At 51.7% G+C, this 13,334-nt stretch overlaps 1 protein-coding gene across 1 annotated transcript in view; it reads left to right on the plus strand.

The window, feature by feature from the left end:
* The first annotated feature begins 1,057 nt into the window (after positions 1 to 1,057).
* The window catches only part of VIRMA (vir like m6A methyltransferase associated), a 40,210-nt gene continuing 27,933 nt past the window's right edge, over positions 1,058 to 13,334 (plus strand). The window contains exons 1-7 of the mRNA XM_054167222.1: positions 1,058 to 1,140; positions 4,455 to 4,570; positions 5,267 to 5,353; positions 6,189 to 6,237; positions 8,906 to 9,074; positions 10,501 to 10,623; positions 11,826 to 12,113. Coding sequence (XP_054023197.1) covers positions 1,078 to 1,140; positions 4,455 to 4,570; positions 5,267 to 5,353; positions 6,189 to 6,237; positions 8,906 to 9,074; positions 10,501 to 10,623; positions 11,826 to 12,113 — 895 coding nt within the window. The 5' untranslated portion in view covers positions 1,058 to 1,077. The remainder of the gene's footprint in view (positions 1,141 to 4,454; positions 4,571 to 5,266; positions 5,354 to 6,188; positions 6,238 to 8,905; positions 9,075 to 10,500; positions 10,624 to 11,825; positions 12,114 to 13,334) is intronic.

The raw sequence follows: 13,334 nt of genomic DNA on the forward strand, positions 1-13,334 counted from the left end.
CTAATGCCTTGCACAGCTGCACGCATCTGGATGTGTTCCTGTGCCACCTGCGCTGGATTCTATGCTCCTGCTCTGGCAGCGGGGTTGGACTCGATGACCTTCGGAGGTCCCTTCCACCCCCTAACATCCTATGATCCTGTGAACTCGGTTGCCGGTGCAGAAGGATGCTGGATGCTGAACCAGAACATGAGGAGGTGCAGAAAGATTGCGAGGAATGGTTTTCACACGAACTTGAGAGAAGCAGCGCGCTCCTATATCCGGAAAGGATTCGTTTTAAATACGGAAAGGCTGCAGAGTTAATCGCTCATGCGGGACTGAAATTAGTCACTGTCGAGCCGGAGCTCAGTCTTTCCACACCAGGCAGAACCAAAGCCGGAGCAGGCTGCAGCGGCGCCCGGCCAGATTCACGGGCATGGGGACCCCGCGCTGCGCCTCCGGAGTGCAGCGGCACCACCGCCCAGCCCCAGCGGCCCCGCTCCCCCCAGCGCGCAGCCATCGCTGAGGGCAAAGCCCGCCCGGCCTCCTCGCTCTCCGGCCCCGAGCCTTTGCTCTGCTCCAATACAGCTGGCAGCGCCACAGGTGCCCCTCCACCGCTCCCGGCTGCCAGCCTGCTCCCGCCCGCGCTGCCCTGCCTCCCTTGGCCCTGCCGCTGCCTCCCTTACCCCTGCCGCTGCCCTGCCTCCGCTGCCTCCCTTGCCGCTGCCCCTGCCGCCGCTGCCCCTGTTGCTGCCCTGCCGCCCCTGCCGCTGATCCTTGCCTCCCTTGCCGCTGCCGCTGCCCTGCCTCCCCTGCCCCTGCCCTGCCTCCCCTGCCCCTGCCCTGCCTCCGCTGCCTCCCTTGCCCCTGCCTCCCTTGACGCTGCCGCTGCTGCCGCTGCCGCCGCTGCCCCTGCCGCTGCCCCTGCCCTGCCTCTCTTGCCCTGCCTCTCTTGCCGCTGCCCGGCCTCCCCTGCCCGGCCTCTCTTGCCCCTGCCGCTCCCCTGCCGGCGCTGAGGGCGCCAGGCCCCGCCCCGCCGCGGCGGCGCCCCGGAAGCGCTGCTCTGCCGCCCGGAAGTGCTTCCCCGTGGGCCGAGGCAAGATGGCGGTGGACACCGCAACCGAGCTGCTGTTTTTAGACACCTTCAAGCACCAGAGTGCGGAGGTAACGCGGCGGGGGTGTTGGGACCACTGCTCTTTTATTCTTGTCTCTTCCCGATGCCTTCGTGTCCGCGTCAGGGCTTCCTGCGCAGCGGCGGCTGCGGGGCACGAAGCGCCGCTGGGGTGAGCGGTGCTAGGGTAGGCCCCGGCGGTGGCCCTCGCCTGAGCGGGGTTGCCGGACAGGAAGATTCAGCTTTTGGACAGATACCTGCCAAAGGGAGATATCAGCCTCCTCCCCATCTTGTCCCCGAAGCGTCACCGGCCGCGGCGCGCCTCGGCCGTCGCTGCCCTGGTAGCTCGGGGTGCCGCTGGCAGGAGGCTGTGGGAGGAGCGGCTAGCGGGGAACAAAGAGGATAGAACCGACTCGAGACGTCCCTAAGGAAGTCACGGAGAGGATCATACCCGGCCGCTGGTGAAATACCCAGCGCTTTTCTGTGGCTAATGAGGAGCAGGGGTGCTTGTGTGTGTGTGAGATAACCTCAGGTTTATGCAGCCTGTATGCGTCGTGAGCGAAATGAGTATTTCAGGCTTGCTCTAGCAGTGCGAGGTCGTGGGAATATTCCACTTGAAGGCTGTTTGGATCTTGAGCATCCTTGAGGCTGCTTGTGATGCAGCAAGTTTGCCCAGGGCTCGTTGCCCAGCCCGCTGTGCTGTTCAGGGAGGGAAAAGGGCTGCTGGGGATGCAGACTCCTCAGCATCAGCCCTTCCTCCTGAAATCTGAGCCTTCCACTTTTAAAGAGAAAGCAAAGAGCTCCTCCAGCTCTCCTCTCAGGCTCCATTCTTCTTTATGAAGTTGCTCTCCAGTGTTGTAGGGGGATTCCTTTTGTTCTGCCTTGTCATATGTAGATGTTGTATTTGGGTGCTAAGGGATGTGTGCTTAGATTGCTTCCTGAGTGACTGTGATGAGTGCCTGAAAGCACAGGCTTCAAAATGCTCATAAAAGCTACCTGTGACTATTCCTGTGCTTATTAAATGTCTAAAAATCTTACTGCCTCTTTGTGCCTTGTGCTCATCATTTTTAGGTTTCCTTTGCTTTCTGATTGTGATGGAAGTTACCTCACTTGTGACTGCAGATCAATTTGGGCTTAAATTTTCATTTTTTAGCTTTGTTGGCAGGCACTGAAGTTTTTTTCCCTCTATTTGTTTTTTGGTGGTGCTTGGTTAGGGGGTTTTTTTGGATAATTGACTTTTTTTTTTCTGTTTGGTGTTTGTTTGGTTTTACCAGTGCAGTGCTGGCTGCTCCAGTTGGCTGACTGGAAATGCTCCATGAGAAACAAGATTCTGAGCTTCTGTTGCAGAAAGTCTTTCAGAAGCTTGCAGATGGAGCTAGAGCTGATCTGTGTGTGTCTATATATGATAGAGGTGGTGTACAAATATACCAAGGCTGAATGTATTAAATCTAGTGAGATTTCAGCATGAATTTGGTGACTGCAACATGGGAAGTCACTGTGACCTTATAATTACTTCCCAGTTTGCTCAGACATCCTTTAGGAGTGCAGAAGCATAACATCCCTTTGTACTTGCTATTTCTGTGTGCTAAACATTAGTGTTACAGAAACAGTGAGGTGATTCTGCCACTCTGCTCTGGTGAGACTTCATCTGCAGTGCTGTGTCCAGCTCTGGGGCCCCCAGCACAAGAGAGAGATGGACCTGCTGGAGCTGGTCCAGAGGAAGGCCTCAGAGGTGCTCAGAGGGCTGGAGCACCTCTGCTGTGAAGACAGGCTGAGAGAATTTGGGCTGTTCAGCTTAGAGAAGAGAAGGCTCTGGGGAGGCCTTAGAGCTACATTTCAACATCTGAAGGAGAGCTACAGGAAGGCTGGGGAGGGACTGTTCAGAAGGGTTTGGAGTGATAGGACTAGGGGCAATGGTTTGAAACTGGAGCAGGGTAGATTTAGGTTGGACTTCAGGAGGAAGTTCTGCACAGTGGAAGTGGTGAAGTACTGGAACAGGCTGCCCAGGGATGTGGTTGAGGTCCCATCCCTGGGGACATTCAAGCTCAGACTGGATGTGGCCCTGGGCAACCTGCTGTAGTTGGAGGAGTCCTTGCTGAGTGCAGGGGGGTTGGACAGGATGCCCTTTGAGGCTCCCTTCCCACCCAGTGCAATCTGTGAAGCTGTTACTTAAAAGTTTTCAGATGCTGTTGCAAAATTGGGGAAGTAAACACCATGCAGAATTTTTGTAGAGATGGAGCCAGACATGCTGTCATTAGTGTTTCTAATACTGCATTTGAGTATGACATCTGCTAGCATTTAACATTAGAACACTTTTTCTTCAGTTATAAATGTGATATGCTTTAAGAAAAGGGACCTCTATACTCCATTTTTCCTCATAGTTTCAGTTCTGGCTTTTCCTCTTACCAGCAGGCCTTCTGTTAGAGGAAAAACTCATGGGTGTTTAAAAGATGCTTGCAAATAAAGGGAATTAGAATCAACCAGGTTGGAAAAGACCTCAGAGATCATCAAGTCCAACCTATTACCTAATACCCAGCACCTCTTGACAACTAAACCATGGCTCCAGGTGACACATCCAATCCTTTTTTGAACACCTCCAGGGATGGTGACTCCAGCACACCCCAATGGCCAATTACTCTCTCTGTGAAGAACTTTCTCCTCACCTCCAGCCTAAACCTCCCCTGGCACAGCTTGAGACTGTGTCCTCTTGTTCTGGTGCTGGTTGCCTGGGAGAAGAGACCAACCCCCACCTGGCTACAACCTCCCTTCAGGGAGCTGGAGAGAGCAATGAGGTCTCCCCTGAGCCTCTTATTCTCCAGCCTAAGCAACCCCAGCTCCTTCAGCCTCTTCTCACAGGGCTGTGCTCCAGACCCCTCCCCAGCCTTGTTGCCCTTCTCTGGACACCTTCAAGTGTCTCAATGTCCTTCTTAAACTGAGGAGCCCAGAACTGGACACAGGACTCAAGGTGTGGCCCTAAGCAGTGCTGAGTACATTAATGATGTAGACAAAAGCTTCTTAGGAAAAAGAATGTTAATATATGAGAAGTGTCAGAAGAGAAAAAATCCACTGGCACAGGTTGCCCAGGGAGGTGGTGGAAGCCTCCTGCCTGGAGGTGTGTGCAGCCAGGCTGGATGTGGCTGTGAGCAACCTGCTGCAGTGTGAGGTGTCCCTGCCCATGGCAGGGGGGTTGGAACTGGCTGAGCCTTGAGGTCCCTTCCAACCCTGACAATTCTATGATAAACATTGCACCTAGGTGAATTTTGTAGTTACTAGGATTGTGGGCTTACTTTTCCTAGTCCAGAATATGAGTGGATGGTGTTGCTTGCATTTTCCCCTCCTGAGGCTGGCTTTGTTGTCTGTTTTGTAGCAGAGCACCAACATCGATGTGGTTCGATTTCCCTGCGTGGTTTACATCAATGAGGTCCGGGTCATCCCTCCAGGAGTCAGAGCTCACACAAGCTTGCCTGACAATAGGGCCTATGGGTAAGTTTGACAAGGCCATGTGCTGGGTCTTGCACTTTGGTCACAACTACCCCAAGCAATGCTACAGGCTGGGGGAAGAGTGGCTGGAAACTGCTTGCTGGAAAAGGATCTGGGGGTGCTAGTGGGTGGCCGGCTGAACAGTGTGCCCAGAAAGCCAGGGGCATCCTGGACTGGATCAAAACCAGTGTCCAGCAAGAGTAGGGCAATGATGGTGCCCCTGTACTCAGCCCTGGGCAGGCCCCAGCTTGAGTGCTGAACTCAGCTGTGGGCACCACAGGGTAGAAAAGACGTTGAGGTGATGGAGGGTGTCCAGGGAAGAGCAATGAGGCTGCAGAGGGGTTTGGAGTGTGTCATATGAGGAGCAGCGAGGGAGCTGGAGGTGTTTAGTTTAGTGGTCATGGCAGCTGATTTAGGGTTGGACTGGCTCTTAAAGGTTTGTTCTAGCCTTAGTGACTCTATGAAAGATCCCAGGTGTCTGAGTGAGGAGTGCCTTCCTGTTCCTTTATTCCTGAACTAGTATATCACAGTGGAACCTCCTATGTGTAAGGGTTAAAGGCATTTATATGTCTGCTGGCCTGGGAAGTATTTGGGGAACTACTTCAACAGTATCATTTAAAAGATTCTGCCCCTTGTTAGTCCTACTTACTCTGCTGAGGAGGTTGTCAGGCTTCATCCTTACTTTTGCTCTGTTTGCAGAGAGACATCTCCACACACATTTCAACTGGACTTGTTTTTCAACAATGTCAGCAAACCCAGTGCCCCTGTTTTTGACAGGCTGGGCAGGTAAGTGCTGTCAAGATTTAGTGTCTGATTTCATTGTCTACCTTTCCCTCCTGAGTGCAGAAAACCTGTGAGATTCAGGTTGAGGCTGGTGTTTGCTAGTTTGTGTTCTTGCCCTCTTCCTCCCAGCTGTGGAGGAGCACAGAAGGTCATGCTGAAAAGGAGAAGAAGGAAAAATATCTGTGTATTTTAATGAAAGTATTTTGGTACACTCTGGGTTTTAACAACTTCTATGTTTGCAGTGGTTTATTATTGGCTTATGAGCTTGGTACCACAGTGTCCAGTTCTGGTGGCCCCAGTGGAAGAGGGATGCAGAGCTGTTGGAGCAAGTCTAGGGGAAGGCCACAAAGATGATCCAAGGGCTGGAGCACCTCTGCTCCAGCTGAAGATAGGCTGAGGGAGCTGGGCTTGTTCAGCCTGGAGAAGAGAAGACTCTGGGAGCTCTTACAGCTGCCTTCCAACACCTGAAGGGATCCTACTGGAAGGCTGCAGAGGGACTTTTCCCTAAGGGTGTCTAGAGACAGGACAAGGGGGGAAGGTTTGAAGCTGAGGCAGAGCAGGGTTAGACAAGCTGAGGAAGAAGCTTTTAACTATGAGGGTGGTGAGACTCTGGGATAGTCTGCCCAGGGAGGCTGTGGATGCCTCCTCCCTGGGGGTGTTCAAGACCAGACTGGATGAGGCCTTGAGCAGCTGAGTCTAGTTGAGAGGTGTCCCTGCCCCGGTGTGGGAGTTGGAACTAGATGATCTCTGAGGTCCCTTCCAACCTAAGCCATCCTGTGATTTCTGTGAACATGCTTTCTAGCAATGGGTGAATAACTTTGTGTATTTTACTTAACAGCCTTGAATATGATGAAAACACTTCCATTATTTTCAGACCAAATGCAAAGGTAATGCTGTGAGATTTTTTTTAAGCCACTTTCTCTTTCCCCCCCTGTCTGTCATTTAGGTTTCAGTGTGGTTGCATGTGGTGCATTAGCACTCTGTAAAGCATTCATTGTGCAGGAGCTCCTAAAACCTGCTTCTAGTTAACATACTCATTGCTTTAGAGCCTGCATCTGTAATGGCATGATCTGCAGGAGTTGGGATTGCTTGACAATTCCTTTGGAGATTGCCAGCAGAACTATCTGAAACTTAGGAGCACAAATTGCAGGCCACAGCTAAGCTCCAGATTTTTGGTTCTGTTTGGGTTTATTTCATTCAGGTCCCTGTTTATGTGGCCTACAGTAATGTGGTAGGCAAGATATTGCAAGGGACTGAATGCTTGGTTTGATGGGTGAGCAACGGAGGGGTGAGCAGCTGATGTCCTTTCCTTGGGCCTGAGCAAAGCCTTCGACACTGTCCTGCACCACAGCCTGCTCTCCAGGCTGGTGACACGTGGGGTTGATGGGTGACCACTAGATGGATACAGAACTGGCTTGATGGCCAAAGAGTGGCTGTCCATGGGTCCATGTCCCAGGGGAGGCCAGGGACAAGCAGAGTCCCTCAGGGATCAGTCCTGGCACCAGGCTTGTTCAACATCTTTGTGGGTGCCATGGACAGTGGCATTGAGTGCAGCCTCAGCAGGTTTGCTGATGGCACCAAGCTGTGTGGTGCAGCAGACAGGCTGGAGGGAAGGGATCCATCCAGAGGGAGCTGGACAGGCTGGAGAGGTGGGCACAAGCCAACCTCAGGAGGTTCAACAAGACCAAGGGCAGGGTCCTGCAGCTGGGTGGAGGCAATGCCAGGCACAAATCCAGGCTGGGCAGGGACTGGCTGGAAAGCAGTCCTGAGGAGAGAGACTTGGGGGTGCTGGAGGAGGAGAAGCTCAACAGGAGCTCTCAGTGTGCACTTGCAGCCCAGAAAGCCATTCAGAGCCTGGGCTGCATCAGGAGAAGTGTGGCCAGCAGGGCAAGGGAGGGGATTCTCCCCCTCTGCTCAGCTCTGCTGAGACCCCACCTGGAATACTGCCTCCAGTTCTGGAGCCCCTATTCCAAGAGGGATCTGGAGGTGCTGGAAGGTGTCCAGAGCAGGGCCAGGAGAATGAGCAGAGGGCTGGAGCACCTCTCCTGTGAGGACAGACTGAAGGAGTTGGGGCTGTTCAGTCTGGAGAAGAGAAGGTGACCTTATTACTCTCTACAACTACCTGAAGGGAGGTTGTAGACAGACGGATGTTGGTCTCTTCTCCCAGGCAAGCAGTACCAGAACAAGAGGACACAGTCTCAGGCTGCGCCAGGGGAGATACAGGCTGGATGTTAGAAAAAAGTTCTATACAGAAAGAGTGATTGCCCATTGGAATGGGCTGCCTGGGGAGGTGGTGGAGTCGCCATCACTGGAGGTTTTTAGGAGAAGACTTGACGGGGTGCTTGGTGCCATGGGTTAGTTGCTTGGGCGGAGTTGGATTGGTTGATGGGTTGGACGCGATGATCTTGAAGGTCTCTTCCAACCTGGTTTATTCTATGTATTCTATGTATGTAAGGCTCTGAGGTGACCTCATTGTGGCCTTCCAGGATCTGAAGGGGGCTCCAAGAAGGCTGGGGAGGGACTGCTCAGGATCTCAGGGAGTGATAGGACTGGGGGGAATGGAATGAAGCTGGAGGTGGGGAGATTGAGGCTGGAGGTGAGGAGGAAGTTCTTCCCCATGAGAGTGGTGAAGCCCTGGGATGGGTTGTCCAGGGAGGTGGTTGGGGCCTCATCCCTGGAGGTGTTTAAGGCCAGGCTGGATGAGGCTGTGGCCAGGCTGATCTAGTGTGGGGTGTCCCTGCCCATGGCAGGGGGGTTGGAACTAGATGATCCTTGTGGTCCCTTCCAACCCTGACTCATACTATGATACTATGGACCCACTTGAGGGAAGGGATGGCATCCAGAAAGATTTTGACAGGCTTGAGAAGTGGGCCAGTGCCAAATGCATGAGATTCAGCAAGTCAAAGTGCAAGGTCCTGCAGGTGGCTTGGGCCAGCCTCAGGCACAAATCCAGGCTGGGTACAGAGTGGGTTCAGAGTAGCCCTGAAGAAAGAGACTTGAGAGTCTCAGGGGGACCTTAGAGTTGCCTTCTAATAACTGAAGGGATTCTACAGGAAGGCTGGAGAGGGACTTTTCATAAGCAGCAGGACAAGGGGGAATGGTTTTAAGCTGAGGGAGAGTAGATTTAGAGTGGATCTTAGGAAGAAGCTCTTCAGTCTGAGGCTGGTGAGACTCTGGAACAGGCTTCCCAGGGAGGCTGTGGCTGCCTCCTCCCTGGGGGTGTTTCAAGGCCAGGCAGGGCGACGCCTTGGGCCATTGAGTCTAGTTGAGAGGTGGCCCTGCCCATGTTAGGGTGATTGGAGTAGATGATCTGTGAGGTCCCTTCCACCCTAAGCCCTTCTGGGAGGTGTTGTAACGATTGACAGGTTTAAAGTTGTCTCAGTGTTGCAAATGTGGAGCGAAGAGAGGCTTGGAGGCTCTGCTCTCCTTCCTGGCTTGGCTGTAGAGCCCGCCGCTTCCCCTGCTGCTGAAAGCACTTCTCTGAACTTGTCCTTTTCTTATGTTTTTTTTATTAAATGATTGATTTATTTTTCCTTTCTTCTTCAAAATCACCAGGTCAACACAGATGGATTGGTTCTGAGAGGGTGGTACAACTGCCTGACTTTGGCAATCTATGGCTCGGTGGACAGAGTAATAAGTCACGAGAGAGAGTCGCCGCCTCCGCCCCCGCCTCCGCCCCCACCCCCCCAGCAACAGCCTGGTTTGAAGAGAAACCCAAAGCATGGTGAGTCTGGTGAGGAGACAGGGATTGTTCTGAATGTTTTGGTTTAGATCCACATGATATCCAGAAAAAAAACAACCCTCAGTTCTTTCACATTTTAGGTTTCAGTGCCTTTGTTCCCCTGGCTTTATGCCTTTGTCCTCTAGTTGGGCATTTCCTTTTAGATGCATTGAATTATGTCAAGTAGGTACTTGTCAAGTGCTTTTGTAGAAGCTGCTTCATCTGTTGCTAATGAGGTGATTCAGGATTGCCAAAATGCAGTCTGATTTGTGAATTCATTAAAAGTTAGATGGCAGAAATCTCCAACTGGTGAGGTTATCACAACCAAATCACAAAGCTGTTAGGAAATCACGACCGAATTTCACAGTCGTCCTCAATTTCCTCTACTCTTCTGAGACCCCAAGTGCTGCATCCAGTTCTGGTGTCCCCAGCATGAGATGAGCAGAGCTGGTGGAGCGAGTCCAGAGGAGGGCCACGATGGTGATCCAATGGGCTGGAGCTCCTCTGCTGTGAGGGTAGGCTGAGGGAGCTGGGGGTGTTCAGCCTGGAGAAGAGAAGACTGTGGGGGGACTTTAGAGCTGCCTTCCAATAGCTGAAGGGATCCTACAGGAAGGCTGCAGAGAGCCTTTGCCTAAGGGTGTCTAGAGACAGGACAAGGGGGAATGGCTTGAAGCTGAAGGAGACTAGGGTTAGGCTGGAGCTTAGGAAGAAGTTCTTCAGTCTGAGGGTGCTGAGACTCTGGAATAGGCTGCCCAGACTGATTGTGGATGTCTCCTCCCTGGAGGTGTTTAAAGCCAGGCTGGATGAGGCCTTGAGCAGCTGAGTCTAGTTGAGAGGTGTCCCTGCCTGTGACAGGGAGGTTGGAGCAGATGATCTCACCCATTCTATGATTCTTTGAACTTTCCTTTTGCCCCTTCTATGCAAAGCACATGAGAGTGTTTGTTTTGCAGTGGTGGTGGGATGGCCATGAATGGAATCAGTGAGCAAGTTCCTGCTTCAGCTTATGTTTTAGATTTCAGACTTAGAGATGTCTTGGTCAAGGTGCAGCTCTTGGCTTGCAAAATTTGAGTTCTCTGTGCAGTGAGAAAATGAGTTGTAAACTATAAACCCCAGTTGATGATAATAGAAACTTCTTCCAAAAGAAGTGAGTTGGCTGTTATTTGTAGAGGAACAATACTGCTGGTGTCAAAGCCAAGAATGCCACTTCCATGTTCATTTTAACCCAGTATTATCTTTAAAACAAGGAAGAAATCAGTAGTGGTGATAAGCTTGCTTATTGATCTAGTTCTTGTTTACATCACAAGTTACTTCAGGAAGCTGCCTCACATACTGCAGATTCCCTGACCAAGATTAGCACTGCAAACCTACCATTTCCTTCTGTTCCTCTGAGTCCATTAAATGCAAGTTTTTATTTTCACCATAAATGCAGCTGATGGAGAGAAAGAAGACCAGTTCAATGGCAGTCCTCCAAGACCACAGCCTAGGGGACCAAGGACACCTCCAGGCCCTCCTCCTCCTGATGATGATGAGGATGAACCCATCCCAGTGTCAGGTAGAATGAGAACAGACTGTTTTATCTGCTTCACATCACTGCAGAACTCTGTGGTCCTGCCCAGTCTGTGGTTTCCTGTCTGCTGTCCCTTCTGCTGGGCAGATGCATTCGAGGAATGGATCTAGGATCTTGATGATCTGGATGAGGGCATTGAGGCCATCATCAGTAAGTTTGCAGATGACACCCAGCTGGGGGCAGGAGTTGATCTGTTAGAGGGTAGGAGAGCTCTGCAGAGGGACCTCAACAGGCTGGACAGATGGGCAGAGTCCAAGGGCAGGAGATTGAACACATCCAAGTGCCAGGTTCTGCACATTGGCCACAGCAACCCCATGCAGAGCTACAGGCTGGGGTCAGAGTGGCTGAGAGCAGCCAGGTAGAGAGGGACCTGGGGGTAGTGGTAGATAGTAGGCTGAACATGAGCCAGCAGTGTGCCCAGGTGGCCAAGAAGGCCAGTGGCATCATGGCCTGCATCAGGAACAGTGTGGCCAGCAGGAGCAGGGAAGTTATTGTGCCCTGTGCTCAGCACTGGTTAGGCCACACCTTGAGTCCTGTGTCCAGTTCTGGGCTCCTCAATTTAAGAAGGACATTGAGACACTTGAATGTGTCCAGAGAAGGGCAACAAGGCTGGGGAGAGGCCTTGAGCACAGCCTTGTGAGGAGAGGCTGAGGGAGCTGGGGTTGCTTAGCCTGGAGAAGAGGAGGCTCAGAGGAGACCTTCTTGCTGTCTGCAACTCCCTGAAGGGAGGTTGTAGCCAGGTGGGGGTTGGTCTCTTCTCCCAGGCACCCAGCACTAGAACAAGAAGACACAGTCTCAAGCTGTGCCAGGGGAGGTTTAGGCTGGAGGTGAGGAAGTTCTTCACAGAAGGAGAATTGGCCATTGGAATGGGCTGCCCAGGGAGGTGGTGGAGTCACCATCAGTGGAAGTGTTTAGGAAGAGACTGGATGGGGTGCTCGGTGCTATGGTTTAGTTGATTAGATGGTGTTGGGTGATAGGTTGGACTCAATGATCTCAAAGGTCTCTTCCAACCTGGTTAGTTCTGCTCTGTTCTACTCTACTCTGTTCTACTCTACTCAAGGGATTGGAAAGACAGATTCTTCAGGATGCCTTTTCTGTATCTCCACTATGCAGAATGTTGAATTGTGAAGCATGTTGAGCACTGGATTTCAGAGCAATGTTCTTACCTCTTCACCTTTGTCTTTCAGTGGTTGGGGAAAAAGAAGATGATGTGGACCACAGGGAGGATTACTTTGAGCCCATCTCTCCTGACCGAACATCCATTCATCAGGAAAGCCAGTACTCTGATGATGGAGAAGTGGAGGAGGATCAGCCAGAGGAAGGAGATGATGATGATGATGTGGATGTTGAGGAGGATGAGGATGATGACGATGATGATGACGGGCATACAGTGGACAGTATTGCTGATGAGGACGAGGAAGAAGAGGAAGAAGATGAAGATGAAGAAGAGGCTGAAGAGGAGGAAGAAGGTGAAGGTAAGTAAAAAAAATCAGGGTTATGAAATTCTGATGGCAGTACCCTCATGGTGTGGGGAGAGCTGGATCTTTACCCCTTGGTCACTGCACCATTGCCTGCCTTATTGGTGGTTACAGTATCACAGTATCACCAAGGTTGGAAGAGACCTCAAAGATCATCAAGTCCAACCTGTCACCATAGACCCCATGACTAGACCATGGCACCAAGTGCCAGATCCAATCCCCTCTTGAACACCTCCAGGGATGGGGACTCCACCACCTCCCTGGGCAGCACATCTGGCATCTCTTGAGAACAGGATTTTCACAAAGTGGTCTGGCTTGGAAGGGACCTCCAAAGGTCATCTAGTTCAACCCCCTCTGCACTCTGCAGGGGAATATTTATTCCTTCATAATAAATCTTCCTTTCTATAAACAGTGGAAGCTTTTATAGCTGAGAATGAACATTCAATCCTATATTTTGTTCAGAAATCCTGTGAAGTGGTGAAAGAAATTCCTTCTGTCTTAAAACCCAAATAGAGCTGTTCATACACTTAAGCCTTTTTCTGCCAGATGATATCCAAAGGATCACTGGAAGTACTTGAGAGTGAAGGTGATTCTTGTAGCTTGGAAAATGGCAGACAATGGTTGGAGTCAATGATCCTAAAGGTCTTTTCCAACCAAAATGATTCTATGATTCTGTGATTCTAGATTCTCACTAAGCAGGTCCAGGCTCGGTTTTGTTCACAGTATCACAGTGTCACCAAGGTTGGAAGAGACCTCGAGGATCATCGAGTCCAACCTGTCACCACAGACCTCATGACTAGACCATGGCACCAAGTGCCACATCCAATCCCCTCTTGAACACCTCCAGGGATGGGGACTAAACCACCTCCCTGGGCAGCACATTCCAATGGCCAATCTCTCTTTATGGGAAGAAGTTCTTCCTAACATCCAGCCTAAACTTCCCTTGGTGCAGCTTGAGACTGTGTCCTCTTGTTCTGGCGCTGGTTGCCTGGGAGAAAAGACCAACCCCCACCTGGCTACAACCTCCCTTCAGGGAGCTGTAGAGAGCAATAAGGTCACCCCTGAGCCTCCTCTCCTCCAGGCTAAGCAACCCCAGCTCCCTGAGCCTCTCCTCACAGGGCTGTGCTCCAGACCCCTCCCCAGCCTCATTGCCCTTCTCTGGACACCTTCCAGCAACATCTTTCCTAAGCTGAGGGGCTCAGAACTGGACACAGGACT

This window comes from Dryobates pubescens, chromosome 14 (assembly GCF_014839835.1).
Source record: "Dryobates pubescens isolate bDryPub1 chromosome 14, bDryPub1.pri, whole genome shotgun sequence".
In the NCBI taxonomy this organism is placed as follows: domain Eukaryota; kingdom Metazoa; phylum Chordata; class Aves; order Piciformes; family Picidae; genus Dryobates; species Dryobates pubescens.